The sequence below is a fragment of the Oryzias latipes genome, chromosome 15 (assembly GCF_002234675.1).
Source record: "Oryzias latipes chromosome 15, ASM223467v1".
NCBI lineage: Eukaryota > Metazoa > Chordata > Actinopteri > Beloniformes > Adrianichthyidae > Oryzias > Oryzias latipes.
In genome coordinates, this window is record NC_019873.2 from 26,604,164 (window position 1) to 26,630,019 (window position 25,856).

The 25,856-nt window shown below is 42.1% G+C and overlaps 4 protein-coding genes across 10 annotated transcripts; 2 read left to right on the plus strand and 2 right to left on the minus strand.

The window, feature by feature from the left end:
• Positions 1 to 2,372: 2,372 nt before the first annotated feature.
• On the minus strand, positions 2,373 to 8,606 carry LOC101162948 (nucleolar and coiled-body phosphoprotein 1). Of its 6 annotated transcripts, none has more exons than XM_011484667.3 (13): positions 8,459 to 8,606; positions 8,192 to 8,247; positions 6,489 to 6,637; positions 6,314 to 6,420; positions 6,119 to 6,233; positions 5,817 to 6,032; positions 5,434 to 5,553; positions 5,274 to 5,360; positions 4,948 to 5,171; positions 3,552 to 4,413; positions 3,312 to 3,442; positions 3,151 to 3,234; positions 2,373 to 3,072 (listed from the first exon to the last, which is right to left on the minus strand). In XM_011484667.3, the coding sequence occupies exons 1-13, from the start codon at positions 8,567 to 8,569 to the stop codon at positions 2,914 to 2,916; spliced, it is 2,421 nt and encodes an 806-aa protein (XP_011482969.1). In that variant the 5' UTR covers positions 8,570 to 8,606; the 3' UTR covers positions 2,373 to 2,913. The 6 variants fall into 6 exon arrangements, with proteins under 6 accessions (XP_011482969.1, XP_020565359.1, XP_020565357.1 ...); XM_020709700.2 differs by having other exon boundaries at positions 3,552 to 4,293; positions 4,543 to 5,171; XM_020709698.2 differs by having other exon boundaries at positions 3,552 to 5,172; positions 5,284 to 5,360.
• Positions 8,607 to 9,007: 401 nt separating this feature from the next.
• Positions 9,008 to 12,017, plus strand: mrps6 (mitochondrial ribosomal protein S6). Its single transcript, XM_004077457.3, has 2 exons — positions 9,008 to 9,531; positions 11,890 to 12,017. The coding sequence occupies exon 1, from the start codon at positions 9,155 to 9,157 to the stop codon at positions 9,491 to 9,493; it is 339 nt and encodes a 112-aa protein (XP_004077505.1). The 5' UTR covers positions 9,008 to 9,154; the 3' UTR covers positions 9,494 to 9,531; positions 11,890 to 12,017.
• A 440-nt stretch (positions 12,018 to 12,457) lies between these two features.
• Positions 12,458 to 19,650, plus strand: psap (prosaposin). 2 transcript variants are annotated; one of them, XM_023963582.1, is made up of 15 exons: positions 12,458 to 12,786; positions 14,538 to 14,671; positions 14,789 to 14,863; positions 14,945 to 15,070; positions 15,316 to 15,519; positions 15,595 to 15,738; positions 15,828 to 15,884; positions 17,160 to 17,165; positions 17,594 to 17,752; positions 17,820 to 17,912; positions 17,989 to 18,172; positions 18,384 to 18,547; positions 18,644 to 18,724; positions 18,850 to 18,957; positions 19,033 to 19,650. In XM_023963582.1, exons 1-15 carry the CDS (start codon positions 12,753 to 12,755, stop codon positions 19,066 to 19,068), a joined length of 1,605 nt encoding a protein of 534 aa, XP_023819350.1. In that variant the 5' UTR covers positions 12,458 to 12,752; the 3' UTR covers positions 19,069 to 19,650. The 2 variants fall into 2 exon arrangements, with proteins under 2 accessions (XP_023819350.1, XP_023819351.1); XM_023963583.1 differs by lacking the exon at positions 17,160 to 17,165.
• slc29a3 (solute carrier family 29 member 3) lies at positions 19,302 to 24,937 on the minus strand. The gene is made up of 7 exons (XM_023963584.1): positions 24,815 to 24,937; positions 24,129 to 24,202; positions 23,665 to 24,011; positions 23,390 to 23,472; positions 22,522 to 22,748; positions 20,861 to 21,023; positions 19,302 to 20,744 (listed from the first exon to the last, which is right to left on the minus strand). Coding segments are annotated over exons 2-7 (1,413 nt in total). The 5' UTR covers positions 24,130 to 24,202; positions 24,815 to 24,937; the 3' UTR covers positions 19,302 to 20,152.
• Positions 24,938 to 25,856: the final 919 nt, after the last annotated feature.

Below are 25,856 nucleotides of genomic sequence, written 5' to 3' on the forward strand. Positions count from 1 at the left end.
TCTGCGTCTCACCTGAATAAACCGAACGCCGCTGTCTGGATTCTCTGCTTGCTTAGCGCTGCTGCAGGGCTCAAAGGGGGTTTGCTTGTCAGGCTTGAGTGTGGGGGGGCTGCGTTTGGAGTGACTGCCGGCTGCCCTCCCGGGTCGTCCGTGGCGTCTTTTCGCCGGAAAAGTCTGTCATGTTTCTGAGCTTTGATGGTTGCTTCTACATGAATTACAAAAAGGGGAACTGAACCGTTTTTATTTTATGTGTTGATGACACTAAATAATTCTGACAGAAGTTTCAAAGTCGAAAACACATTTTAAAACGGGTCAGTTTGACCCACAACGTAACATAAGAAAGTAAAAAAGACCCCTGTTTTAAAGAAAATTGTCTTATCTTAGAGGAAAAATAATATTTTTTCAAAATAGTCTTAGTTTAAGAAAAATAGATTTTTCTTTCTTAAAATAAGAATTTCATTTCAGATTTTTTGCCTGTATTTTTAAAGAAAAATTTTCACATTTATAGAACTTTTATCTTATTTCTTGCAGTTCTGTTGTTGCCGTGTTGGGCTAAGTCAATAAAAAATTGATCACTTCACTCCTTTAAAGACCCACTCCCATGAAAATGGTCTTTTTAATGCGTTCTGATGATGGAGGACGTATATCAAAAAATCAAGCTTAAAATTTCATTTCTGAGTTTTTCTTTTTTCAAATCGTTGTGAATCAGGAGCAGATGAAAAAAATGCCGTTTGCTCTCAGCGATGGGGAAGGGGGTCGGGGGTTGCTTTTGGCCAATGATCCCGCCCACAACTCGGAGGTGAACTTCTGATCAACTCCTGCCGTTCTGCAGAAACTATGTCCTATAAAACAACAGGTTTTCTTTTTTAATTTAATCTTAAAACAGCAAAACCATATTTAAAATACCACTGGTTTGAAAATAGATCAAAGCATGACGGAAGTGGGGCTTTAAGCAGGTTTTTGTCAGAATTTTCAGGTTTTTTCTGACATTTAGTCAGAGCGTGGAGCCGCTGAAGCTGTCAACGTTTTTCAGTGACGCACTGGAAAATGTTCTGCAAATGGAAATTCCCAAAAGGGAATCTGTCTGGATGTTTGTTTTAATGAGAACTTCAGAGGAGTCTCCTTGTCACAGCAGAAACACGCCGGTAACAAGACCTCAGGAGAGCAAAACGTGTGAAGCACAACCACTTTAATACCTGTGCAGGGTCACGTCACCTGAAGCACAAGCACGCACTCTGCAGAAGACGCTTTCATTTGGATCCTGACCCCACCGTGTTTCATTCCATCTGCATGCCGTTTAACAGCATCACTCCGTGGAAATGCTGACTCATGCTGTGTGGGAGAAACAGAACCATCTGCTTTTGGTGCTTCGTTTGACGGAGGAACTGTGAAGCAGATCATTTCTGAGTTCTCCAATCAGAATAAATGTTCAAAACTACTTTCTGTTCTTTTGCAGCAGAGCTGCAACACTGCCACCTGCTGGCAAGAATAGTTTCAGCTTTAGACCCAAAGTTGTTTAAAAAATATCTTGTTCTCCCCAGATATACACTACTCTCAATGATTTATGGATATGGCGAAAAAACACTTAACAGATTCTCAGGATAGGTTGGTAATTGTATTGTGGTGATAGACACTTTTGAGCTTTCAACATTATGGTGGTTTCACCGTCAGTGACTTATGGCAGAACCAAAAAATTTATAAGAAAAATCGTTTCCATGTGACGTCAATTTCAACATTCAGTGGTTCTTAAAAGATGATTTTTACCTGTAAGTCTTCCCGTGAACCAGTCACCAAACCCATTTGGTTCTTGTAAGTCCAGTCGCTGCACGTTTTTATCTCAGAGACACCATAGAACCGTCTCTGTCCCCCAATTCCCCTAAAACATCCCCAACTTTCTGTTATGGATGATAACGCTCCACCAAATGCTACCAGAATAGTCACAGCTGGACTTCAGGAAGTGGGTCATGTTGACCTTTGACCTGAACCCCATAGAGGACGTCTGGAACCCGCTGAAGGTGCGACTGGATGATCGGACCCCCAAGTGACCGGACAGAAGAAACGAACCCCTCAGAACCACATCATGAGGTTAGTGAGGAGACGTCGCTGTCAAGCTGTTCATCACTGCAAATAGTGGAAATACCTGTTATCGCCATGATCAAAGATTTTATGGTCTTCATTTTCAGGTATTAAATATAAAATTAATGAAAATTGCTTCCTCTCATTCATTAGTAATACATTTACATATTAAAATTCAGACCAAATAGAAGAGACACTCATGTAAATAATATTCCTAACTCATGGTAATGTCATGTTTTCTGTTTTAGTAATTATTATATTTTCCTGCCTCAAAAAACATTTAAAGCCAAACAAACTCACCTCTGAACAACAGGATTCAATCTTTATTTACATTTCTTAAAATAAAAAGTACAGTTGAGTCATTGTAGATAGAAAAAAAAAGGCCTTTAGCTGTTTGCACAAATGCAGTCCCACTGTTGAACAGAGGAGGGCGCTCTAGCCTAACGATGTCAACACAAGTCTGAGGTCCTAATGCTAGAAAGGAATTCAACTTGACAGTGAAATAGACCGTTCTGCTTGATTAATAACAGTATATAGGAAGAGAAAAAGGGCCCAAAACATCCCATAATACAATACAGTTGATCTCATTAGACAGGAAAAGTGAAATTAAAGGATAAAAATCAAGCATTTTCTCAAAGTTACAAGACAAAACATGGAAGTGGGTGGCTCATGTGTAAAAAAAAAAAAATATTTTTTTTATATTTTTAGAGGAAATGCGTTGAACCCGGCGGCCTGAAGCCACCTAGTGGCCATAATGTTGAACAACACATGAACTTTGACTGCTCACAGTTCCAACCCGACCCTTCTGAGGTCAAACTTTCCCGGGCGGGAAGCCGCTCAGTCGCTTTCAAACTTGATGGAGTTGACGGAGGTGGAGATGGCGCCGCCGCGGTAGCTCCCCCTCTTCTTTTTCGTCTTTTCGTGGCGGAACGATTTGCCTTTGGTGAACCTCAGCACCTCGTTGGCTTTTTGGCCCCAGTCCCCGTTGGAGCCGCGCTGGAAATGCAAGAGGAGGACGCATGACAGGAAGTCCCTCCTTCAAAATAAAGTGCTGCCGAGACGGTTGGACTTTACCTTCGCGTCGAAAGAGTTATCTGCCAGGCGTGGATCCACTTCCACGCGCTCCTCTACGATTCTACGGAAAGGAACGTTTGAAGACTGAAAGGGAGAGTCAATTATATTCAATAAAAATGGACAAAAAAGCAGCTTTTCGGTGCATTTAGTGCAGATCTTACCTTCTTATTTGCCTTCGGGAAAGTCTGTGGTGTGGTTGCTGCCTTTTTGTTTTTGGGCGTCTTTAATTTGGTTTCTTCTTCTTCCTCTTCCGATGATGACTCTTCACCTTTTTTTCTCTTCCCACTTGCAGCTGCACAATGAAACCAAAGTATTTACTGTTTGCTGTGAACACTAAAGCGCCACAGCGTAAACCTGCACGGTGTGGTCTTTCCCATCAGGCCTTGCAGGCTGAAACTCACCGTTTGCAGTGGGGGTGTTGGGGGCGGTGGCGGCTTTCGGTGCCGCTTCCTCTTCGTCTGAACTCTCTGAGGAGCTGCTGCTCTCCCTGGGCTTTGCAGTGGGGGTTGTTTTGGGGGTTACAGCTGGAGCTTTCGCCTCTTCCTCCTCAGAGCTGCTGTCACTGGATGATGACTTGGCAGCTTTTGCAGCCGCTGGGCCCGGCTTGGGAGTCGCCGCCTTGCCGTTGGTGACTGCGGGTTTGGCGGTCTCCTCCTCAGAGTCGGAGCTGCCTGAGGAGCTGCTCTCTCCTCCAGGTTTTGTGGAAGCTGCAGGGACTTTCTTGGCTGCAGGACCAGATTTCTTTGTTGCTGAAGCTTGTTGGACTGAAGGCTTTGATGCAGGTGTTGCATTTTTAGCCTTAGATTTTGCAGGCTGCTCCTCTTCTGATGAAGAGTCAGAATCTGAGCTGCTATCTTCCTTGGCTGGTGTCTTTGCAGCAAGTTTAGCTGCAGGAGTTGCAGGTTTGGCCTTTGATTTTGCAGGCTGCTGCTCCTCCTCAGAAGAAGAGTCTGAGCTACTTTCTTCCTTGGCTGGTGTCTTTGCTGCAGGAGTTGCAGGCTTTGTTACAGGTGTAGCTTTCTTAGCTCCAGCCTTAGTTTTAACAGGCGGCTCCTCTTCCTCAGAAGAGTCTGAGCTGCTCTCTTCTTTTGTTGCAGCCTTGGCTGCAGGCTTTGCTGCAGGAGTTGCAGGTTTTGATGCAGGTGTAGCATTTTTAGCCTTCGATTTCACAGGCTGCTCCTCTTCCTCAGAAGAAGAGTCAGAATCTGAGCTGCCATCTTCCTTAGCTGCAGCCTTGGTTGCAGGTTTTCCTGCAGGAGTTGCTTTTTTAGCTTTAGATTTTGCAGGCTGCTCCTCTTCTGATGAAGAGTCAGAATCTGAGCTGCTTTCTTCCTTGGCTGGTGTCTTTGCAGCAGGTTTAGCTGCAGCCTTGGTTGCAGGTTTTCCTGCAGGAGTTGCAGGTTTTGATGCAGGAGTTGCATTTTTGGCCTTAGATTTTGCAGGCTGCTCCTCCTCAGAAGAAGAAGAGTCTGAGCTGCTTTCTTTCTTTGCTGCAGGTTTAGCTGCAGGTGTAGCTTTCTTAGCTCCAGCCTTAGTTTTAACTGGCGGCTCCTCTTCCTCTGAGGAAGAGTCAGAATCTGAGCTGCTTTCTTCCTTGGCTGGTGTCTTTGCAGCAGGTTTAGCTGCAGGAGTTGCAGGTTTAGCTGCAGGAGTTGCAGGTTTAGCTGCAGGAGTTGCAGGTTTAGCTGCAGGTGTAGCTTTCTTAGCTCCAGCCTTAGTTTTAACTGGCGGCTCCTCTTCCTCAGAGGAAGAGTCAGAATCTGAGCTGCTTTCTTCCTTGGCTGGTGTCTTTGCAGCAGGTTTAGCTGCAGGAGTTGCAGGTTTAGCTGCAGGTGTAGCTTTCTTAGCTCCAGCTTTAGTTTTAACAGACTGCTCCTCTTCCTCAGAGGAGGAGTCAGAGCTGCTCTCCCCTGCTGCAGCTGCTTTCTCCTTGGCCGGGGCCTTAGCAGGAGCTGCAGTCGTCTTTGTGGTTGCAGGTTTGGTTGCAACTTTGGCTGGGGCTTCATCTTCTGAGCTGCTCTCTAAAAACATGAAGATCAAAGAAAAAGAGCAGAAATGTGGATGAAGAGAGGCTTAGAAGTTCAGCTCTGCTTGGAGCTGGAAGTATGCGGTTCTTTAGTTACCGGAGCTCTCGGAGCTGGACTCCTGCGTCTTTGCTGCAGGCTTGGCTGCAGGTTTTGCATTTGCCGCCTTTGCCTGAGCGGGTTTTCCTGCAACCCGTCCACACCGTTAAGAGACGGAACCAGAAAGAATGACAGCTAAAGAGAGGAAGGAGCAGCTTACCTGCAGCTTTATCATCATCATCATCATCGCTGCTGTCTGAAGAGTCGCTGTCCTCGGCTTTGCTGGACTTTGCTGCGGTTTTCTGGATGGAAGCTGGAGGCGGGACGGCACTGTACGCTCCTGACGAAACAAGATCTGTTTTACTGAAACGTAAGGGAGTGCTCAGGCCGGAAGAGCCCACCGGTCCAGACCCAGTTTGCTTCATTTTTAATTAATTTGGTCCGGATCGAGCCCCGAGCCTTGCGTTTGGTCAGAACCTGCAGGGGAGGGGGTCCAAACAAACAGGACGGACTGTTGGAGGTCATCAGCTTCCCTCCAATCCGGAAGACTCCCAACAGTTTAGGAAGAAGAGGTGAAAACAGCAAAACCTCAGCATAACACACCTGCTTTAGGCTTTCTAGTGGGAGGAGCTTCGTCCTCTGAGGAAGAGTCCTCGCTGCTGGATTCAGCGGCGGCCGCGGCCTTCTTCGGGGGGGCTGGTTTTGCCGCAGTCTTGGGTTTCGGCGGCGGCTCCTCTTCAGAGTCAGAGGAGTCTTCGCTGCTGCTCTCCTGCTTCTTCTGGGCAGCTTTGGGTTTGGTCACAGCACCCGGACCTGCTTCTGTCGTTTGGACACGAACCAGGTTTATGAATAAATACTCCTCCTGACTTATGATAAGCACGTCAATCACAGCGTTGGGGACTAACTTGGCGCTGGAGCTTTGGCTGGCGCTTCGTCTTCAGAGTCGGAGTCTTCGCTGCTGGAGCTGCTGTCCTTCTTCCGGCCTGCAGCTGCAGCCACAGGTGCTGCTTTCAAAGGCGCCTGTGTGAATTACAAAACCCAAACATGAACGAAATGTGTGAAAATCTAGCTGGAAGGTTGAATGAGTGAGTTCCTCTGACCTTTGCAGGAGCCTTTTCCTCCTCAGAGTCACTGGAGTCTTCACTGCTGCTTGATGCAGCTTTGGTAGCTTTGCCCGGCACAGCTTTAGCCGGCACAGCTTTGACGGCTGAAATGAAAACTAAACATGAAGAAACCTGAGACGGGCGGGAAAGCTTCAGCTTCTTCTTGCAGTACCTGCAGCCGTTTTGCTCCGCTGTGCTTCATCTTCATCGTCGCTGCTCGACTCTTCACTGCTGGAGCTTTCTGCTGCGCTTTTTGCCTTCTTGGCAGCCGGACCGTTTGGCTCAGTCGGAGGCAGTTTCCGTTTTTTGGCGTCAGGTGACCTTTACAGGGCAATTACGGTCAATTCAGTTGATTTATGAAGCACTAACCAAGCTTTGCCTCGTTATATACGACTGCCATAAACGCATTCGTGCATCGTTCCTTCCTCATCTCTGCTACGTTTGAATAAAGTGACAGATGGATGACATGGAAGCACTTTCAGTAAACAGGAGGTGACAGTGGAACAGCAGAATAAGGAGAAGCCTCCAGCTGACAGCGTTGCCAGATCGGGTGGTTTTCAGCCCAATAACGCGGTTTTGGTTCCGATTCTGCAGGCAGAAACTGCTTTAGGCAGACGGACATCATTTTGGAGAGTTTCTGCGGTTTTTCGTTCCTTATTGACGTTCGCTTTCTCTGTATTTTGCATATTTCTTGTTCAATTACAGCGCAGGCAGCAAGGAGCTCTGCCCCACAGCTGATTGGACAATCCCACACAGACTGGGTTAAGTACGCCGCTGTGCTAATAATAAGGCTTTATTCTTATATTTTTCATAAACTCTTGACGTTTTTATTACACATCCTTGCTTTCCACTTAATAGTTCATGTATTCATGTTTGTCTATTGTTTTTTTTTTGGTCTTTGAATCTGACATAAAGCGGCACTGAAAAGCTGAGGCAAGAATGAAAACAACTATGTTTTTTTAGATATAAATATAAAAACAATACATCGTTTGTTTTATGAATGCATATTTACGCCTTTGGGAGGATTTTTTACTGTTGCCCAACACAATTAGAAAAACAGCTGAAGCTTTTAGGCTTTAATTAATTAATGTAATTTCAGGTGAAACATTACTTGACTTCCTTTTTTACGTTTTATTAATACTTGGAAAATATTCTATTTGTAGGAAAATTGTTATTTTTTTTGTAAACAATATGAGTCATAAGATGATTTGCCTACATTTCACCTCACCTAAATTCATGAAAAGTAAAACTATTTCCACCTTTGGTCATAGTAATATGTTATCCCAGAACCCCTAGTCCTGTTTTTTTGGGAGGTTTTGTTCCCTTTTTTAAATTTTCTTCTTTTGTGGTTGCTGTTAAGTTCAACAGGAGTCTGTTATTTTACGTTTTGCTCCGACCGGCTGCAAGAAAACAACATTCAACATGCCTCAAAGTTAGACTTTCAATTAAAATATGAAGCAATAATGAATGGATTTTTAATTACAGCTAATTAATCGCTGATCAACTTTTTGGGGGGGGATGTTTTATTTTAAGGGTTCTGGTTGTATTTAGAGAACTTATGAGCTGGAAAACCATGAAAAGACTGTCAGTACAACTAGACTGATGAAAACCTGCTGGGACACATTTGAATCAGAGAACAGGGGGGGGGGGACCTTAAAAAAAAACACTGAAGGCCAAAAAAAATGTTTTCCTCCTCAATTTCTTAGTACAAGTGAGGCAATTACAGTCAATTTACTGTAAAATGTTTGCATTTTCTTGTCATATGTATAAATTCCATTACCTTTAATAATTTAATATTTCAGAAAAGGTTTGCTATGATTAAACCTTAAATTATTATTATTGGTTAAGTGTCCGGCATATCATTCCAAAACTTACTTGACCCAGAAGTTGTAAATATTTTCTAGACTCTCCTCATTTTTGTCCAGAGGGTTCTGTAAAGGAGAAAAGTAGAAAAAGATTGACTGAAAAACACAATTCAAGCGTTACTACTGTCGGTTGTTGCCATGAAAAACGCGCAGAATCGCGAACATGTGAGTGCTGGCGACTCAACACGTGCTATTTTTTCTCTTTACCGGCACTGCGCAGTCTCAGTAAGTACCAAGAAGTAGACAGCACCAACAGGCAGACACCTGAGCTACTTACGACTTTAGTCTGTTTCAGGAACTGCTGCGCCGCTTTGGTGAACTTATTCTCCAAAAGAAAAGAATAAACGCATTTATAAAGATCACTGGGCACTGAGCCCTGCGCCGCCATCTTCACCACGCTCCTTCTGGAAAAAAAGAATCCTACTTCCAATTGCGCATGCGCTTCGCGAAGACGCGAGTCTTGAAAAAGAGATGATCAACTTCGACTTGAATTATCAAAACCGAGAAAAAGTCTAATGTTTTGATAATATTTGATCGTTGCTGATATTTTTCAATTTTATTTTCTAAAAACAATTTATAAGGAGTCATATATATTTATACAACTAACCATTCGGGGAAAATAGAAAAATGTAGATTCCTAAAAGCCGGGACTGAGTGGGAGCTCTGTATATAAAGTATTTTTAAACTAGACTTTTTTATTTGAAATGTCAGTTTTTTTTAAATTTACTATTATATTTAAATGAAAAGAATTATATCATTTTAAAAGGCTAAATTAATCCAGTCTAACATTGTTTTATTTTATTTAAAATTGCGTACGAGGTGGCGCACAATATTGACGTCATTTCCATACGACCTTGTCTGCTGTCCCTCATGTCATAACATGGTGGTCTGTGACCAGAATTCTATGGGGATTACATTATTTCTGATTTAGCTGGACTAAAATTCGAGCCAGGCGGATTACCCTGCAGAAGCGATGCCTCGCTACGAGCTCGCCCTGATCCTGAAAGCGATGCAGCGGCCTGAGACGGCGGCGGCTCTGCGGCGAACCGTGGAGACTCTGATGGAGCGCGGCGCCGTGGTGAGAGACCTGGAGAACCTGGGAGAAAGACTCCTGCCCTACAAGATGACCAAACACAACCAGAGGCACTCCCGAGGCTCCTACTTTCTAGTCGACTTTTACGCAGCTCCCAGCATCCTCAATGGGTTGTTGGATCACCTGCACCGTGACGTGGACGTGGTGAGGCCCACTGTGCTGAAGAAGGATGAGCAGGTGTCCACCAGCACCACCACCTGCTGCGGGGCCCCGCAGTAGCTGCACTGGACGGGCTGAGGGGTTCTTCCGGACTTCCTGTAAGCTCCAAACCTTTAGAAACTTAGATCTACTATACAGATTAGTGGAAAAAGCTTCGAGGAACCTTTCCAGTGATATAAAGAAGATTCTTAGCCCTTGTGCTTGTGGGGTCCAGATGACCCCACCCTTACATTGACGTGTTCTCCCTACCATGATAAAGGTGGAGAAGATTTCATGTAATCCATGGACACCAGTGAAGATCAAAAATCATTGAATAAAAAAAGGTTCAGCGCACTGTCTAGTGGGTCTAGATGACCCAACTCCCAACGTTAACGTCCCTTGGAGGCACGTTAATGTTGGGAGTGGGGTCATCTGGACCCCACAATATAGCGCAAGGGATGTAGGACAGAAATGAAGAAAGTTATCACATGTTGTATTCCTGAATTAACATAAAAAACAGCTCCATTACTGTGCCGAGAGTCTTCAAAGTGGCATAACTTTCTTAATACTCTTCCAATCCAAGAAGGGGAAGTATCATTATAGGGGCTTGTGAAAAGAACTTCAAGAATTGAAAGACACATTTGACATAAAATCAATAAAATCAAGATGAAGTAAACAACAAAAATCGACTAGTAGCATAAATAAACATCTATCAATATTTATTATATTATTATTTTATTATTATTATATTATATATTATAGAAATTTTCCTACTTGGTAACACACCATGTGTTTTACACCAAGGTAAATAATAAAACAAGCAAATGTATTTAAAAATAGGGTCAAAATACATTTAAAAGGACATCACCTAGCTTACCTTAATATGCCTATGCGGTGGTTTTGTCAGGAAAAATTTCTAACTTGTAGAGCACGGGTCAAAAACGAAGCGGGTTAGGGAGAAAATGTTGGTGTACGTCATCACTATACGTGTTTGAATTTATGTCAACAAGTGATTTAGTGATGTTTATTGCTCCACTCAAACATGGTGTACCCCAGGGCTCTGTTTTAGGCCCGCTTTTATTCTCGCTTTACCTGCTGCCACCGGGGTCCATTTTTAGGAAAATTAATGTGTTGTTCCACTGCTACGCTGATGACATCCTGATCTATCTTCTTTATTACCTCTGCTTTTATAAGTGCTCTAAAAATATTATATTGATTGTTTAATTATTGTCAGAAAAGCATAACCTGGCACACAGGTGTAATTGCTGGTCTGGCAGAAGCATTGAGGCTAATTTGGGTGGTGCGCTTACACATACAATAAAATATGTAAATGTAAACAGTTGACAGTTTGCCCGTTTCTTTACTTTTCATTTAGAAAAACACCACCAAACATACTTTTCATCAAAGTGGGTCTTTAACCTGCTAATATGACTTATTTTTTTCCAACATCAATAGGCCAAAATCAGCAAAGAGAAGGTTCAGCTGCTCATCCCACAGATAAATGTTTAGTTTAAAACAGTTCAACTCCATGGTTTAATGTCAATAAATAAGGATTTATTAACACAAAGTTTCTTTTCCTGTTACTTTTTGATTACTTTTTCTAAAAAGATTTGTGCAACAATGTAAGACTGTAATATTATTTTTTAACTGGTAAACATTTCATATTTGTATGACATAAAAAGCACAACAACAAAAACCTGGATTATCAACCCGTTAAAGCGTAGATTGTTTGATCTTTAAATCCAAACACAAATGAAAAAAACCTCTGCCTTTCTCTGAAAGGAAACTATTAGCCCCTGCTTTTTTGAATTGCGCAAAGTTGTCTAAGTTTTCCATTTGATGAAAATGATGACAGATGGAGAAATGCTTTTTTGACATTTTGGCATATCAGTGGAAAAATCATAAACAAAAAACAACATGTGCATGTGGTGATTAAGTAAGAAATGTTTACTGGCAGATGAAAAAAATAAGACAACAAAAGACATTTTTACCATAAAGAGGTAAGAAATAGATCCAACTGTCGCCACAAATAGAAATAATGTGTGTTATGCCTCAATAGAGAAGTAAGAATAAAAGCTCTATTTTTAAATAATGATTAACTTATGCGTTTGGTCAAGAACTTCCCTGATGTTAGAGCAACACAATAGATAATGTTTGTCTAGTTGATGTTTTAGAATCTCACTTGTCAACACACAGGCTTAAAATAACACAGTAACTGAAATTACAGACATGTTTTGTGAGCTTTAATTATGAAAATCCACAGAAATCTTTAATGCAGAACATTAAGATGTTCATATGAAGAAGTCCAGAAAAATCTAAATATTTGAAAAACACAGAAATTCTTAAATGTCATCTGTAGCCAGTGTCAGCTTACTTCACTTGTAGAATGTCTCACTTTCTGTGGCATCAGTGTTTTGCTTGAACATTCTGGAAGTGGATCTTCGGTTACAAAATTTGTTCCCTTTCTGTTTTTACAGGTTTTCACTTCTCCTGAACACAGTGACCCATCACACGCTGACCCTTTTTTTCTTGCTGTTGGTCTGTTGCACCGCAATTTTTAATAAACTAAGCAATAAACAATTATTTTATTTTTTTGTAAGTCATACAAACATTTGTTGTGTCTTCTTTTTTGATAGTAATGAGTTGTTTGATGACTTTCATGGCCTTTGCTGTGTCACTACTGCTATTATTTGTAAATATCCTTATTTGAAGTAGGTATGTGTTCACTAAAGGAAATAATAAACTATCATAAATCTCCAAATGTAGATTAAATAACCAGAAACAGGGCTAAATATAGTTTTTAGTTTCTAGGAATGGCATGGCAGGCCGTGGTTCTGATTAAAAACCATTGGAAACAGTAAAGTTGTTAGTTTTGTAGTTGTATTTACATGTACACATTTAAACTGAGTCATTGTGAAAATAATATATTTTAAAGATGTAGCTGGTAAGGAGAAAAACCTCAAAAGTAGGCTAATTTTTTAAAAGAAAACCAACCGGCTGCAAAATAGGTCAAATAATCTCCACCGATAGGGGGCGCTTTACAGCCAAGGCACCTGAAGCTGCAGAGAAGTTCGATTTATAGATACATTTGCAGGTTTTACCCCATTAATGACTGCTAACTATATAATATACAGTCAAACGAAGTCTACGCGCTGATTTAATCGTCGCCTATGACCTGGCTCGTGCTAATCAAGGCTGATCAGCTGTCACGTGCGCGGTCAGCTGACGGTGACTCCTCATAACTGGCGGAGCAGAGCAACGGCCGCATTGCAGCGCGCGCCGTTCACCCGCACACACCGACGCAGAAACAAGGACCGACGAGCCAGGAAACAGCGCAGTCATGCTGCTTTTAACTCTGCTTTTCATCTCCTCAGGTAAAGTCAGCTCAGATGACGGGGGTGGCTCGGGTTTGGGGTTCGAACCCGGACACGAAAACAGCGGTACTAGTTTGAGCAAACGTTTACTGCGTTTGTGTTTGGACGCGGAAGCTCGAAGGGTCCTCGGCGTTTGTAAACAGGAACCGTGACTGATGGCGTTGTTGCCTTAATCTTTAAAACACGCTAATTAACTATTGAAACATTTTTAAAAATGGCAAATAAACCACGTTTACAGCTTTAGAGGCGACCTTTGAGTTTACTTTCGGTCCACTTGGCCTTCGGTGGCGCTAACGTTTTTGCTAGCATTAGCCTGGCTAGCTAACCGTTGTTATGACATTGCTGTCCTCTGGGAAACATTTGACCGTAGGTTTGGCTTTAAATAGATCAGAGTTGCAATATAAATTTTTGTTTTTAAATCAAATTAATTTACTTTAAACTACACAGCCAATGTAGACAAAACGTGTTCAATGCTTTAGTTTAAATCTACTTTATCACAGTTGTATGATTATAATTTTTGCTAAAATTTACTGTTTTGATTTAATATTTTTAAGGCTAATCGTTGCTAACGTGTTTCTTTTACTCCCAGTCCCTTAAGAAAGGCGTCCTTCAGTGGTTTGCGCTTGTTTATAATCCCGTTTTATCTGCCAGTCTGAACAAACGAAGTGAAACAGATTATTTCTACAGCAAAACAAGGGAGATTTCAGGAAAACGGGCCTGTGTGGAATTCTGGACTGTTTGTTCAGGCCGGAGGCATTTTGAAAATGTATTTAATCTGTTTGCCTTCCATCATCTAAATGTGGGTTGGCAGCTCAGTGACATACATGTTGCTTCTTGAAGGTTTTTCTTTTTTTTAATCTCTACAGCTAAACTTGTTTCTTACAAACAACAAAACACAGCTTCCACTATACTTAAAGATTTAGTACAATTGTATTCACCTTGTTTGACTTTGCTTTTGTTGATGCCACAGCACTAAAAGCTTAAGTTTTAGTTTTTGATGGAGCTTTTCAAAGCAAAGTTGTTGTTTTTTTGTATGTTATCTGTGAGCAGTTTACTTCCATCCTCTATAAAAGTGCAGGAATGTCTTCCTTGTTTGAACAGTCGGTATGAGAACAGTCTGTTATTTTAAATAAATTCTCATGTGACTCCAAAATAACTGGCTGTTTTAGCTATACGATGTAACTAGAACCACGTGATAACCTACAAATCTTTGGTCTCAAAGCTTGTCTTGATTCACATTTAAAATTTAAGAACCCAGCGTTTAGTATTAAGTTTACTCATTTCCTATTTAAGGAGACTGGTGGCTATTTAAATTTACATGTTCTCCCACCATGAGGTGGTTCTGTGTATCCAGGAGGATCTGAGAGTTGAATGAGGAAGTGTTGTTGTTGTGGAATGAGAGGTACTTTCCTACATGACCCTTTTTTTTATTTGACTGCTAAGGAAGTATAATTCACTTTTTATATACAAAAGGCCAAACATAATTCAATACTTCTTTACAGTTAATTCAGCTATTGCTTGGAGACTGATTCAGTCATAAATTTAGCTTTGTTTTCTGACATGAAAAGCTTTTAATTTAAAGGGTTTTAATGGAATTATTTCATAGTTGCATAATTCAAATTGCATAATTTTGTGAGAATGTCTAATCCAGTTTAACCATTGAGGGATATGGTTCCTAATTATTGACTATAGTTCTACAGATTGTCATTAGATTTAATATTTTAAAACTTTTTGTTGTTTTCCCTGAAAAGCTGTAGCTACTCCTCTTCTGGGGACCGAACAGTGTGCGCGTGGCCCCCCCTACTGGTGTGAAAATGTAAAGACGGCCTCCCTGTGTGGAGCTGTGGCTCACTGTCAACAGAATGTGTGGAACAAGCCTCAAATGGTACTTTAATTTTTTTTTTTTTAATCTTTTCTGTTATGTGTATGTATATATATGAATTTTTTATTTATTTTTTTGGGATGATTACGTGAAGTAAATGATTGTTGGTTCTGGCTGCAGAAGTCTGTGCCGTGCGACATGTGCAAAGAGGTGCTGATGGTGGTGGAGCAACTGCTGAAGGACAACGCCACGGAGGTGAGGCGGACGGACACGCGTTGCAGATTCTTGATAAGCGAGCCGCTTATGGAGGGATCACGTTAATCTTTGTGATTTCAGGCAGATATTTTGAAATACCTGGAGAAGGCCTGTCAGCTCATCCCGGATCAGGGTTTGACGGAGCAGTGCAAGGAGATGGTGGATAGCTACTACCCTGTCCTGATCGGGATTATCACAGGGGAACTGGTAAGTAGTGCAAATGAAGCCTCGCAGGGGTGGGGGGTAGTCAGCGGCCACTGTGGCCAAAGGGCAGTCTGCTAAAAGAGTCATTGAGGAAGTGAATAGAAGTCTAAAAGGGAACAGAGACGCTATTGTGCAACAGTAAATCCCATGATGAGGAGGATTTAGAGTCTTCTGTCTCATCCCTCACCTGCTGCAGCAGCAGAGCAGCACTGATGCTGCTTGTTTGACTTGTTTTGTGTGCGTTGCAGGAGGATGCTGGTGTGGTGTGTGCAGCTATGGGGCTGTGCAAGTCTCAGCAGGCTTCACTGGCCAAGCTTCAAGTCAAGGAGCAGCTCACATCTAACGACATCCCTCAGGTTGATCTGTCTCATCAAGCGGCTCCCTTCCTCCTCAACATTCCCGGGCTGCTGTACCCGCAGAACCTGAAGGAAAAGCAGGAGGTTCCTCAGCAGGTGTGCAGCAGACCCCCCTGTTTTTACCTTTTATTCAGCTACTGTTAGAAATGTCTTCTGAACCTTCACCTGTAGGGAGGTGATGAAGTGTGCCAGGACTGCATCAAGTTCCTGACTGATGCTCAAGCGGAAGCGAAGGCCAACTCCTCCTTTATCAACTCTCTCATCCAGAACATTGAGGGTCAGTGTGACCTGCTGGGGCCAGGCTTGTCTGATATGGTGAGTGGCCCCCAAACTGCTGATGACTTGGCTTTTATTGTGAAAGTCCCGCATTTCAGTGTCTTGACTCAGTTTTTATGAATCTGCAGTGCAAGCAGTACGTGGGACAGTATGGCCCAGTCGTGGTTCAGCAGCTCATGTCTATGGTGAGTCTTGTGACCTGATGACCGTCTGTAATTACTCTGCAGAGCAGTAAAAGCTCCTCCTTAGAGCGGCGTTCAGCTCACATCGTCACAGCTGCTGTGGGGATTCGAGGCCCCAAACGCTGAAGTCAAATAAGAGGCTATTTTCCTATCGGTCACTGACATTGATATTTGACTATACCAGAAATGACTTCAAACATTGATTTATCAAATACATGAATTGATTTTTGTCTTTTGAAAATCTAACTTGTTAAATGTAAGACAACTTCGTAAAATCAAAATTTTTAGGTTAAAATTTTACTTTTTTTGTGGTTGTTTCATCAAATTTTGTTTTGGCCTGGAAATTTGAAATGAAAATACTAAATTATTATTTTTTTTATTTTTTTTTGCTTCATCTAAATGAGTATTTTAGCAGCCCTGTCGGGTTTCACAGAAGCTTTAAACATTAAAGTCCCACTCAGGTCATCTTCTGATCCATTTTCAAAGTCTTCCCAGTGGTATTGTAATATTTGTCCCTTTTTAGCCTAAATCTGTCGTTTTCTAGGACATAGTTTTGGCAGAGCAGCAGGAGCTCATTAGAAATTCACCTGAGTTGTGGGCGGGACCGTTGGCACAAAGCAACCCCGTCCCCCGTTCCTCTCCCCGTTGCTGATAGCTTGAGGCTCGCCCAGCGTTGTTTCTGTCACAAATACCATCTTTTTCAATATGCTTTTTTTATTTTTTGTCAACTTCTGATATACTTCAGTTTGAGTTTAAAAGAGAAACTCAGAAATGCTATTTTAAGCTTAATTTTCTTCTGCCCATCAGAAAATGCCACAAGATTGAAAAGCTTGTTGTAATAATCGGAGTGGGACTTTAAGTGTGTTTATTACAGCTTGTTAGGAGTTCCTTTATCCGTTTATTGTGTTTTTCTGTTAACGCTCACAATCTTTCTTTGGCTGCAAAAGTAAACCATTAGAAAAGCTCCACAAATCTGATTCTCAGGATAAAAAAATAATTTCCGTTATGAAAATTCGGCAAAGGTGTTTGTTTGCATTGCTGTAGCTGTTTTGAGGCATCAAATGGCATTTTGGAGATTATTAAACAATAAATGCTTTAAACTTGTTCGGATTTTATGAACATTTTCAAAGCAATTTGGCTTAAAATAAAATCTCTGATTTCTGGTCATTAAAAGCGATTACTGTATCATTTAACCTGTAATTAATTTTGTTATGACCTAATCTTTTATGTTAAGTCTTTATTTTTAATTGTATTTTCTCTCTTTGTGCTGCTCTTCAGGAAAAGGTAGGCAGCCCCGAGTTCAGCCTGTAGCCTTTTAGCCTTTAGCTCCGCCTCCTTCCTTCCCAAACGCTGCACATGATGCATGAGCGTAGAGACAGTCACTAGAAAAGTTCTTTCCTTTGCACTCCCAAACATTTCTTTATTTTTTTCTCACTGACTTGTTTGCACAGAAGATATAGGACTCCTTTGCATCTAATACACTGTGGTGTTTCTGTTTCACCGTTCTTGAGTCACTCAGGTGTGTTGGGTGAAGGATGCCTCAGTTAGCTTTGCACTCAAACATTTTTGCCACTTGTTGGGTTTGTTGGGTTTTGATTCTTTGCGCTCTTGTGCATGGGCGTTGCTGTGAACCAGCATGCAGAGGAAAACGCTCTGACGCCACGTCTGAAGCTTCACTGCAGATCCTGACGTTTGCTTTTCGCTGCTCTCAGCAACCCAAACAGATCTGTGCCATGGCCGGGTTCTGCTCTGAAGTGAAGAAGTCCGTTCCCATGATGACCCTTCAGGCTGCAAAGACGATCCCCGCTGCTAAAAGCATCCCCGCCCTCGAGCTTTTCCCTGCCACCAAGGTGGAGGCTGCTGCTGCAAAGGTACAGCAGACAGATTTCTACAAACTGAATCCTTCCAGGACAGGATTTTGACGTCTGCTTGTTTCAGAGGCTGGTTCGCGTGAAGGAGTCTCCACAGTGCGCCATCTGTGAGTTTGTGATGAAGCAGGTGGAGGCCATGCTAACGGATGAGACCACAGAGGTGCGGTCTTCGTCGCAGCAGAAACATCGATGACAGGGCTGCCGTTGTTGAACGTGTTGCCGACTCGTCTCTGCAGGAGGAGGTGATCCAGGCGGTGCAGAAGGTCTGCTACCTGGTGCCCTCGTCCCTCACCGCCCAGTGCAAAGACTTGATCGAGACGTACGGAGAGGCCATCATCGAGCTGCTGGTGCAGGAGGTGGACCCCAAGACCGTCTGCACAATGCTGGCTCTGTGCAACGACGCCAGCCGCGCCTACGTGGGTAAGAAGTCCTGTCAGGAGACTTCAGTAAATACTCTGGGTGGGCCATGAGCTCCATGCTCCGCCCCATTCTGATGCAGCCACTTCCAGACAAATGGATCCATGAATGTCTGTGTTTTCCTCGTCTGAGGGGAAAAGCTAACGGGAGGCATTTAAACCATAGAGGGTCAAACTCCAGACTGACGCTCTGCTCTGGGCTGACTTGTTTCCAGTTGCCCTGGATCAGCCCCGCTTTAAGACCGGCGGCTACTGCGAGGTGTGCAAAATGGCCGTCGGTTACATCGATGGAATTCTGGAGAAAAATGCCACGGAGGCAGAGATCGAGGAGGCCGTGAAGAAGGTCTGCAGCTTCCTGCCTGATGCCTACAAGACTGAGGTGGGTGGAACCTGCTTTAACTTTTAACCACGTCTTAAACCTTGGGTTAACCTTCAGCCACCCCCCCCCCCCCCCCCCCCCCCCCCCCCCCAACAGTGTGACCAGTTGGTCGAACAGTACGAGCCGGTTCTGGTCCAGCTCCTGCTCCAGATGCTTGACCCAGACTTTGTGTGCACGGTAAGACTTCATGAAATCTACACTTGCCTCAGCTATTTCCTTAGGGGTTTTTAATTTGATTTGTACGGTCGGAAGCGCCGGTCTTGAAGGAATTGGACCCACAGCCTGTTGTTGCTGCTTTGCAGAAAGTGGGGGCTTGTCCCGAGGCTGAACGGAAGCTGCTGGGAAGAGAACAGTGCACCTGGGGACCTGGGTTCTGGTGCAAGAACATGGAAACGGCAAATATGTGCAATGTGAGAATCCTACGAATGCCCACCGTGTTGTTGTTGTTTCAGGAATGTAAAGTTGGTTTGTATTTTCTCTTTCAGGCCGTGGCTCACTGCAGACGCCATGTGTGGGTATAGAGACCCGCCCCCCCCCCCCCAGAGGGACCTGCTGCAGGGCTGCTTCCACCTGCTAATCTGTTCAATCGACTCCAATAACTGCAGCTGTCTGTGGATTAAATTTAAAACTTTGAATGTGATTGTAGAAAGGGACTGGACTCTTTATTAATGTGGGGTGGGGGGGTGAAAGGGGGAGGAGTTTGTAGGCCTTAACTGTGGTCTGCCTCGGTAAAGTTCAGGGTTGGAAAAGTTTTTTTTTTTTTTTTTTTGCTTTAGTGAACAGTTTTTGTTCCAGTTTTTACCTGCAGTGATCCTCACCTCCAAAAACCAGACGGACTGTCTGGTCATGTGACCTAACAGACGCTGCCGTGTGCTGATTGGCCATTACCTTCATCTGTCGGTGTGATTCGTAACAGATTCTTGTTTTTGATTTTTAATTTTTTGTTTTCACTCTTCCTGCTGTTTTTGTAAATCCATGTTCATGAAGCTTAAAGGATCTCAAATTTAAACATCTGGTCTAAACTGTCGGTTGGTTCGTGAACTGAAACGAAAGTTTAACAACGTTCTCTGCAAACTCATGAAATAAAACTTGTCTTGTGAAAAGATTGGCCTATTTTAAAGTTCTTATAACGCAGACATGATGGGAAAACACGGTTAAAATTGAAGTGTTTTATTGTGTTTTGACATCTTTCAAAACAAACACTGAAATCTCATTTGAATAAAAATGAGATTCTGAACATCAGGACCTGAACACTGAAATGAGAACTGGACTGAGTGACTCCCCCCAGGTAACTCCAGACAGGAAGTTTCTGCAAAATTCTAGACGTCTAGAGACAAACGGTTCAAGTTATAAACTGACTAGACGCCACTTATGGTGAAGGGTGTGGTCTTTCAACACTCCTGATTGAGTGGTTGCATCAGACATTCAGACCAATCGCTGCTTGGTCGTCGCAAACGGCGACTGGATAGACTTCACTTGGTTGTGGCGTTACTCGCTCCAGGTGTCGGATACAATCCATGATTTAAAAACCTTTAGACTTTCATTCCAGAGTTCAAACCGTTGTAAATCAGTTTGGAGCCGTTCTCCGTGAGGAAGTTGACCAAATCAAATGTAATGCACGATGAGAACAGAGAATGCAGATCCAACAGCCAATCCCAGAGTGAGGAAAAAGGACATGACCACCCCGGTGGCCTCGGCCAGCTCGCGGGGAACCACCTTTGGACCATAGATCATCGGCAGAGTTCCTAGATACCCATTGGAGAGACCGAGGAGGCAATTAAAAACCACAGGGTACACATCGCGGGCAAACAGCACAGTGTGGAGGTGGTCCCGAGGCTGGAAGTTACAAAACACGAGGAGCGGCACCATGACGGTGCGGCACAGAACCAGAGCAGGCAGGAAACGACTGGTGGGGCCGGGAACCTGCACCCACATGGTGGCCTGTCTGCCGCAGAAGTCCGCAAAGTTGTACAGAAAGAAACTGGTGATGGGAACGAAGTAGGTGGTGGTCCAGGGGGTGCCGCTGGCCACGTCGACCGACTGGATCCCCGATGAAACGGCAGGAAACACCGAGATGGAGATGAAGAAGACGTAAAAGACACAGAACCCCAGCAGCCACGCCTTCTTGATGATCGGCCGCAGGGGTGGGACTACGCTTGCAGCTCCGCCCCCCTCATTTGTCCCTCCCATGTAGTGTCTAGAAGAAGAAGAACCCAACCGTCAGAAACCAGAAACCTCCCAGACACAGTAAAGCGATTGCTCGGTGATGTGGAGACGCAAAAACAAGCAGAGACATTTTCTGTTTTCACTCACTTTGAATATGCAAGTTTGGGCAAAAGCAGATATGAGAAGATGCAGAGCAGGATGAAAACGTCGGCGGTGAGGAAATAAAACAGGGCGCTGTCTGTCACGTCCTCTACCGCGGCGAGGTTCACTATAGACGCCAGTGAGCTCAGCGTGCCGCCCATCGCTTGACCTAAAACCAGAAACAGGAAACAGCAGCCTTTATGCTGTGCAATCACAGCAGACAGGCTTTTCATTTGAAATTGTACCCATGTAACCCTTGTGCTGTCTTAGATGACCCCCCCCTTACATTGACGTGTTCTCCCTACCATGACAAAGGTGGAAAGATTTCATGTAATCCATGGACACCAGTGAAGATCACAAATCATTGAAGAAAAAAGGTTCAGAGCCCTGTCTAGTGGGTCTAGATGACCCAACTCCCAACGTTAAAGTGCCTAGGATAGCACAAGGGTTAATAAAAGCTACAAAAAAAAAGTTTATTTTCCAATACTGCCACAAAAAAAAAACTAAAGTTTTTGTTTAATATAGAAGTAAAAAAATAATTTATTTAAATGTTTACATGTTTTTACCAGTGGGCAAAAATACAATAAAAACTAAAAATATAAATGAGATTTCTGAAAGTGCATTACCCCCCCCCCCAAAAAAATCTGGTGTTTTTCATTTTCATTTTGTATTTTTCACTTTTTATTAGGGTTTTTCGTGATTTTTGTTTTTGTTTTCTTAAAAGTCAAAAACTACAATCATGCTGGGAACTAACATCTGTTTTTATCTGCAAAGACGAGATGCCATGATGTGTCCGTGTCAAAGACATGATCCGTGTCGCCAGACGTGTTTTACCTACTTTAACCACAAACATCACAGACCACGCTAACTGTTTTGTGGGATGTATTTACAATCATCTCAGGATCATTTTTCTTGCTTTTTGAGATTTTTTTTACCTGACTTATTGATATTATTTTTGATGTTTTTTAAATAATTTTAGTTTTTTTAATGGATTTTTGAGATTTTTTTTTTGCTTTGAGATATTTTTTCTAACCTATTAAAATAATTTGTTTTACAAGATAATTTTTTTTTGTTTTTGTTTTATCAAGAACATGATATTTTTTATAGATATTGTTTAGTTTTTCACTCGTATTTTTGCGTTTAGGACTACAACAGTTGTAGCTCACTCTAAAGAAAATATTACTGATATTGTAAATTTCTGTGGAGTTAGTATTAACGATAGAGTACTTGTGCTTTATTTTAGATTATTTATAGTGAATTACTGAGAATTGGATGATGTTTTTCTGGAGTGTTTTTGTACTTTATTGACGGCCCCTGCCTGCCTCTACAGTTTCCATCAACAGGGGGCAGATCCTATTTATTGAAAAACTCCTGTAGTTTATTTTCTGCATTACTGAAAAAAACAAAGATAAACACTTCATGCTGGACAATACAACTAATACTTCCCCAAACTTTTACTTTTGCTGTATAATGTTAGGAAAACAAGTTTTTTTTTTTAAATATGGAATACAATTTGCTTCCATAGTCATTGCAAAACAACAAAATAAACCCCAGTAGTCAAATTGGACCCTGTGCATTCATGTAGAACTGCATAAAAGCTACATTTATAATCTAGCACCCTGAAAGAAATGATGAGAACGTTAAATTGAAAAGAACGTTACCCATACCTGATACGAGAGCCTGGGTGATCCTCATGGGGAAGTAGCCGCTGATGCCAAACATGCTCCCAGAGAAAATGTTGGAGGCGCCGCTGACGACCGCCACGCTGACGAGGGTCCCGATGAAGAAGTCTGTCCGGCCGTTGGACACGTCCACCTTCACCAGCGCCGTGGTCACCACGAACACCAACAGGATCACCCACAGAGACGACAAGACTCGAAGTCTGGGGGACAACCTGAAAAAAACCCAAAGTCTACTAATGCTGGAGAGAAAGGAACACAACGTTTAGGCCTTTAAAGACCCACTTCCACTTTAAGGAGGAAAATGGTGTTTTTGGTGTTTGTGACATCATTTTTTTCATGATGGACGAAACATATTTAAGAAAATTAAGCTTAAAATTGCATTTCAGAATATGTCTTTGTACAAATCGTTGTTAATCAGGAGCAGGAGAAGAAATGCAGTTTGAAAAAGATCATTTCTGTGACGTAGAAAATACGCTGGGCGGGGCACAAACTTCCTGCTCTGCTCCATTCTGATCATCCACTTACAGACAAACAGATCCATGAACGTCTTTGTTTTCCTCATCTGAGCTGGAATCTGGACCTAAACTGTAGTAGGAGAGCGTGTGAACAGAGAACTCTCAGCAGAGGGGAGGGGAAGTGGGGCGTGGTCGCACAACTCGCAGAGGTGAGTTTCTAATGAACTCCTGCCACTCTGCAGAAACTATGTCCTAGAAAACGAAACAGGTTTTTGATTCTGGCTAAAAAGGACATGATTATAATTATAAGAGACCTGGAAGATGGATCAAAAGATGATGGGAGTGGGTCTTTAAAAGGCGTTTGTGTGCGAGTTGTTGTGTTTGTGTGCACATTCTACCTGTTAACCAGCATGTAGTTGAGTATCAGACACAACACGGAGGGCACAGTGGAAGCAATGGACAGGTAACTTTCAAAATAGTCCTGACGAAAGAAGAGACGTTTTTATTAGAGTCCTCCTCTGATCCAGAAACATTTTTAAGAATTGATTCCAAACACCTAAAGAAAGTCGAAGCAGCAGCTTCGTATTTCAATAGTTTCAACTCTACAAGACGCTCACTGGCACAGTAATGGTCTTCCTTTGGGGTCACACAAACCGCCAGAAGTCTTACTCACGCTGATGTCGGAGCGACGCTCCCCCTCTTTACCGAGATCGCTGCTGTTGCTCAGTTTGTAGATCCAGTAGTGTTTGGCCGTGATGAAGAAGTTCCAGGGCAGCAGGGAGCCGATGCCCATCAGGAAGAAGAGGACGTAGACCAGATTATAGGAGTCCTCGGGGGTGAAGCGCACCACCAGGGGGGACAGGGACGGTTTGGGGAGCAGAGACTCAGACGGACTGTGATCCTCGCTGTCCTCCTCGTCCGTCGTGATCCCGTCCTCGAATAAAGTCGGACGGTAAGACGAGTTGAGACTCGCCTGCACGGGTTCGGCGTCATCCATTTTCACAGGAAGAGGCCGCGACACTTTGAGGGTAAAGGTAGAGATGAAAAAGGAAAAAAAGTGAAACAGTACTCAAAAAAAAGCTGCAAAGAGATGAAGAACATTATGAAACATTACAAAATGACGTTAAAATAACTCACTTTTACTTCTGCATGTCAACACAAGGAAACAGACACTTTTGGTTTGTTTTCTGAGGTTGTTTTCATTCTGCAGCCTGCAGGGAGGAACACAAAAGTTAGATTTAATTAATAAAATAAGTCCCTTTCTTAATTAAAATCAACAAAAACAATAACAGATTTGTTTTATGACAGATATGTCAGATGTGTATATAATAATTCTCACAGCTGCATCAGTAAATGGATCAATGGATTCATGCAAACTTAGACCTCCACCACATGAAGTCACGTGGTTTCCACTTCAAAGAGTCACTTAAACCAATAAACCTAACAAACTGTCACATTCCTCTGAGATCTGCTGACAAACTCAGAGAAAAAACAGGTGACTTGTTGGAAAAAAACAGCAGACTTTGCACAATGAAATGTGTTAAAAGGGGAACTATTCTTCACGTGATCCTTACTGAGATTTAAAAAAAAAGAACGAGATTTACAGATTTCCGCGAGTCCCGCTGAATAAACAGAGATAAGCCATACAATTGTTTCTGCATTTACAACTTTTGGAAACGTCACCGTTTTGGCCACTTTTTTGTTTATCAAATATTGCCCTACACTTCACTAAATCTTCACAAGCTTCCCCTTAAGAAAAATAAAATTGTTATTGTTTATATGCAAATAACAATAATAATAATATTCATAATAAAGTTCCGTACCGCGCCTTTCTGGGAAAATTCTCTGCTGTTTTCTTTTTGTTTTGCTAAAGTTCATTCCAAGCACGGCAAGCATTCCGGCACTAACTGGGTTTCTGGTCAGCTGACTGGCGGAAGTGGGGATCCTTCGAAGTCAAATACAGGCCTTCAAATTAAAACTGTTGCATGCAATGAAACCCACAAAATGTAAAATAACTTGAAGATTCACAGTCTATTGTTAATATGGCCCTTTTTTAGGCACTTTATATTAATTAAAATAGTAAAAAATAGTTTTAAATTTTTATATAAATAAATTAAAATAAAATAAAAAAATGTTTTTCTCTTGTTTTGAAAATAAATACTAAAATAAATCTATCGGAAGTTAAGGTGGAAAAGATTAATCTGTTTCCTGTTCAGCTTTGGTATTTACACGAAATCGTTTTGAAAATAAATACTAAAATAAATCTATCGGAAGTTAAGGTGGAAAAGATTAATCTGTTTCCTGTTCAGCTTTGGTATTTACACGAAATCGTAATATTAAGGGGAAACGTTATAAACCATATTAAATTATGGTATCAAAATTAAATATAGAAATGTAGCATTTTTGTAACAAGGTATTAAAATAAGGTGTTAGTAAAAAATATTTAAACGTTATATCTTGTACTTCACACCAAAAAATAAAATACTCACAATACGCACAAAAATTCATTTTAGTTTTATAAAATTATTAAATGATAGGAGTACGTTGCCCTAATGATTTTCTCAGATACAATAACCTAAGTTTACCAGGAGGGGGCGCTAAGATATAGCATATTAACTAAGGGTTAGTTTTGTATATCTATGGTTTAATCTCCAACTTAAAAATTGGTCTACATAAATAGAAAAACTGTTAGAAAACAAGATTAGACCAGGTTTTTCTCATTACAAAAAAGCTTTATAATAAAAACTGATTAAAGGTGAAGCCAAAGAAAGAAAACAAAACATCCAAAAATATTTGGGAAGCAATTTACCTTGTGATGTGATGACAAATTCCAAATAGTTGACCTTTGTAAAGACACATTAGTAA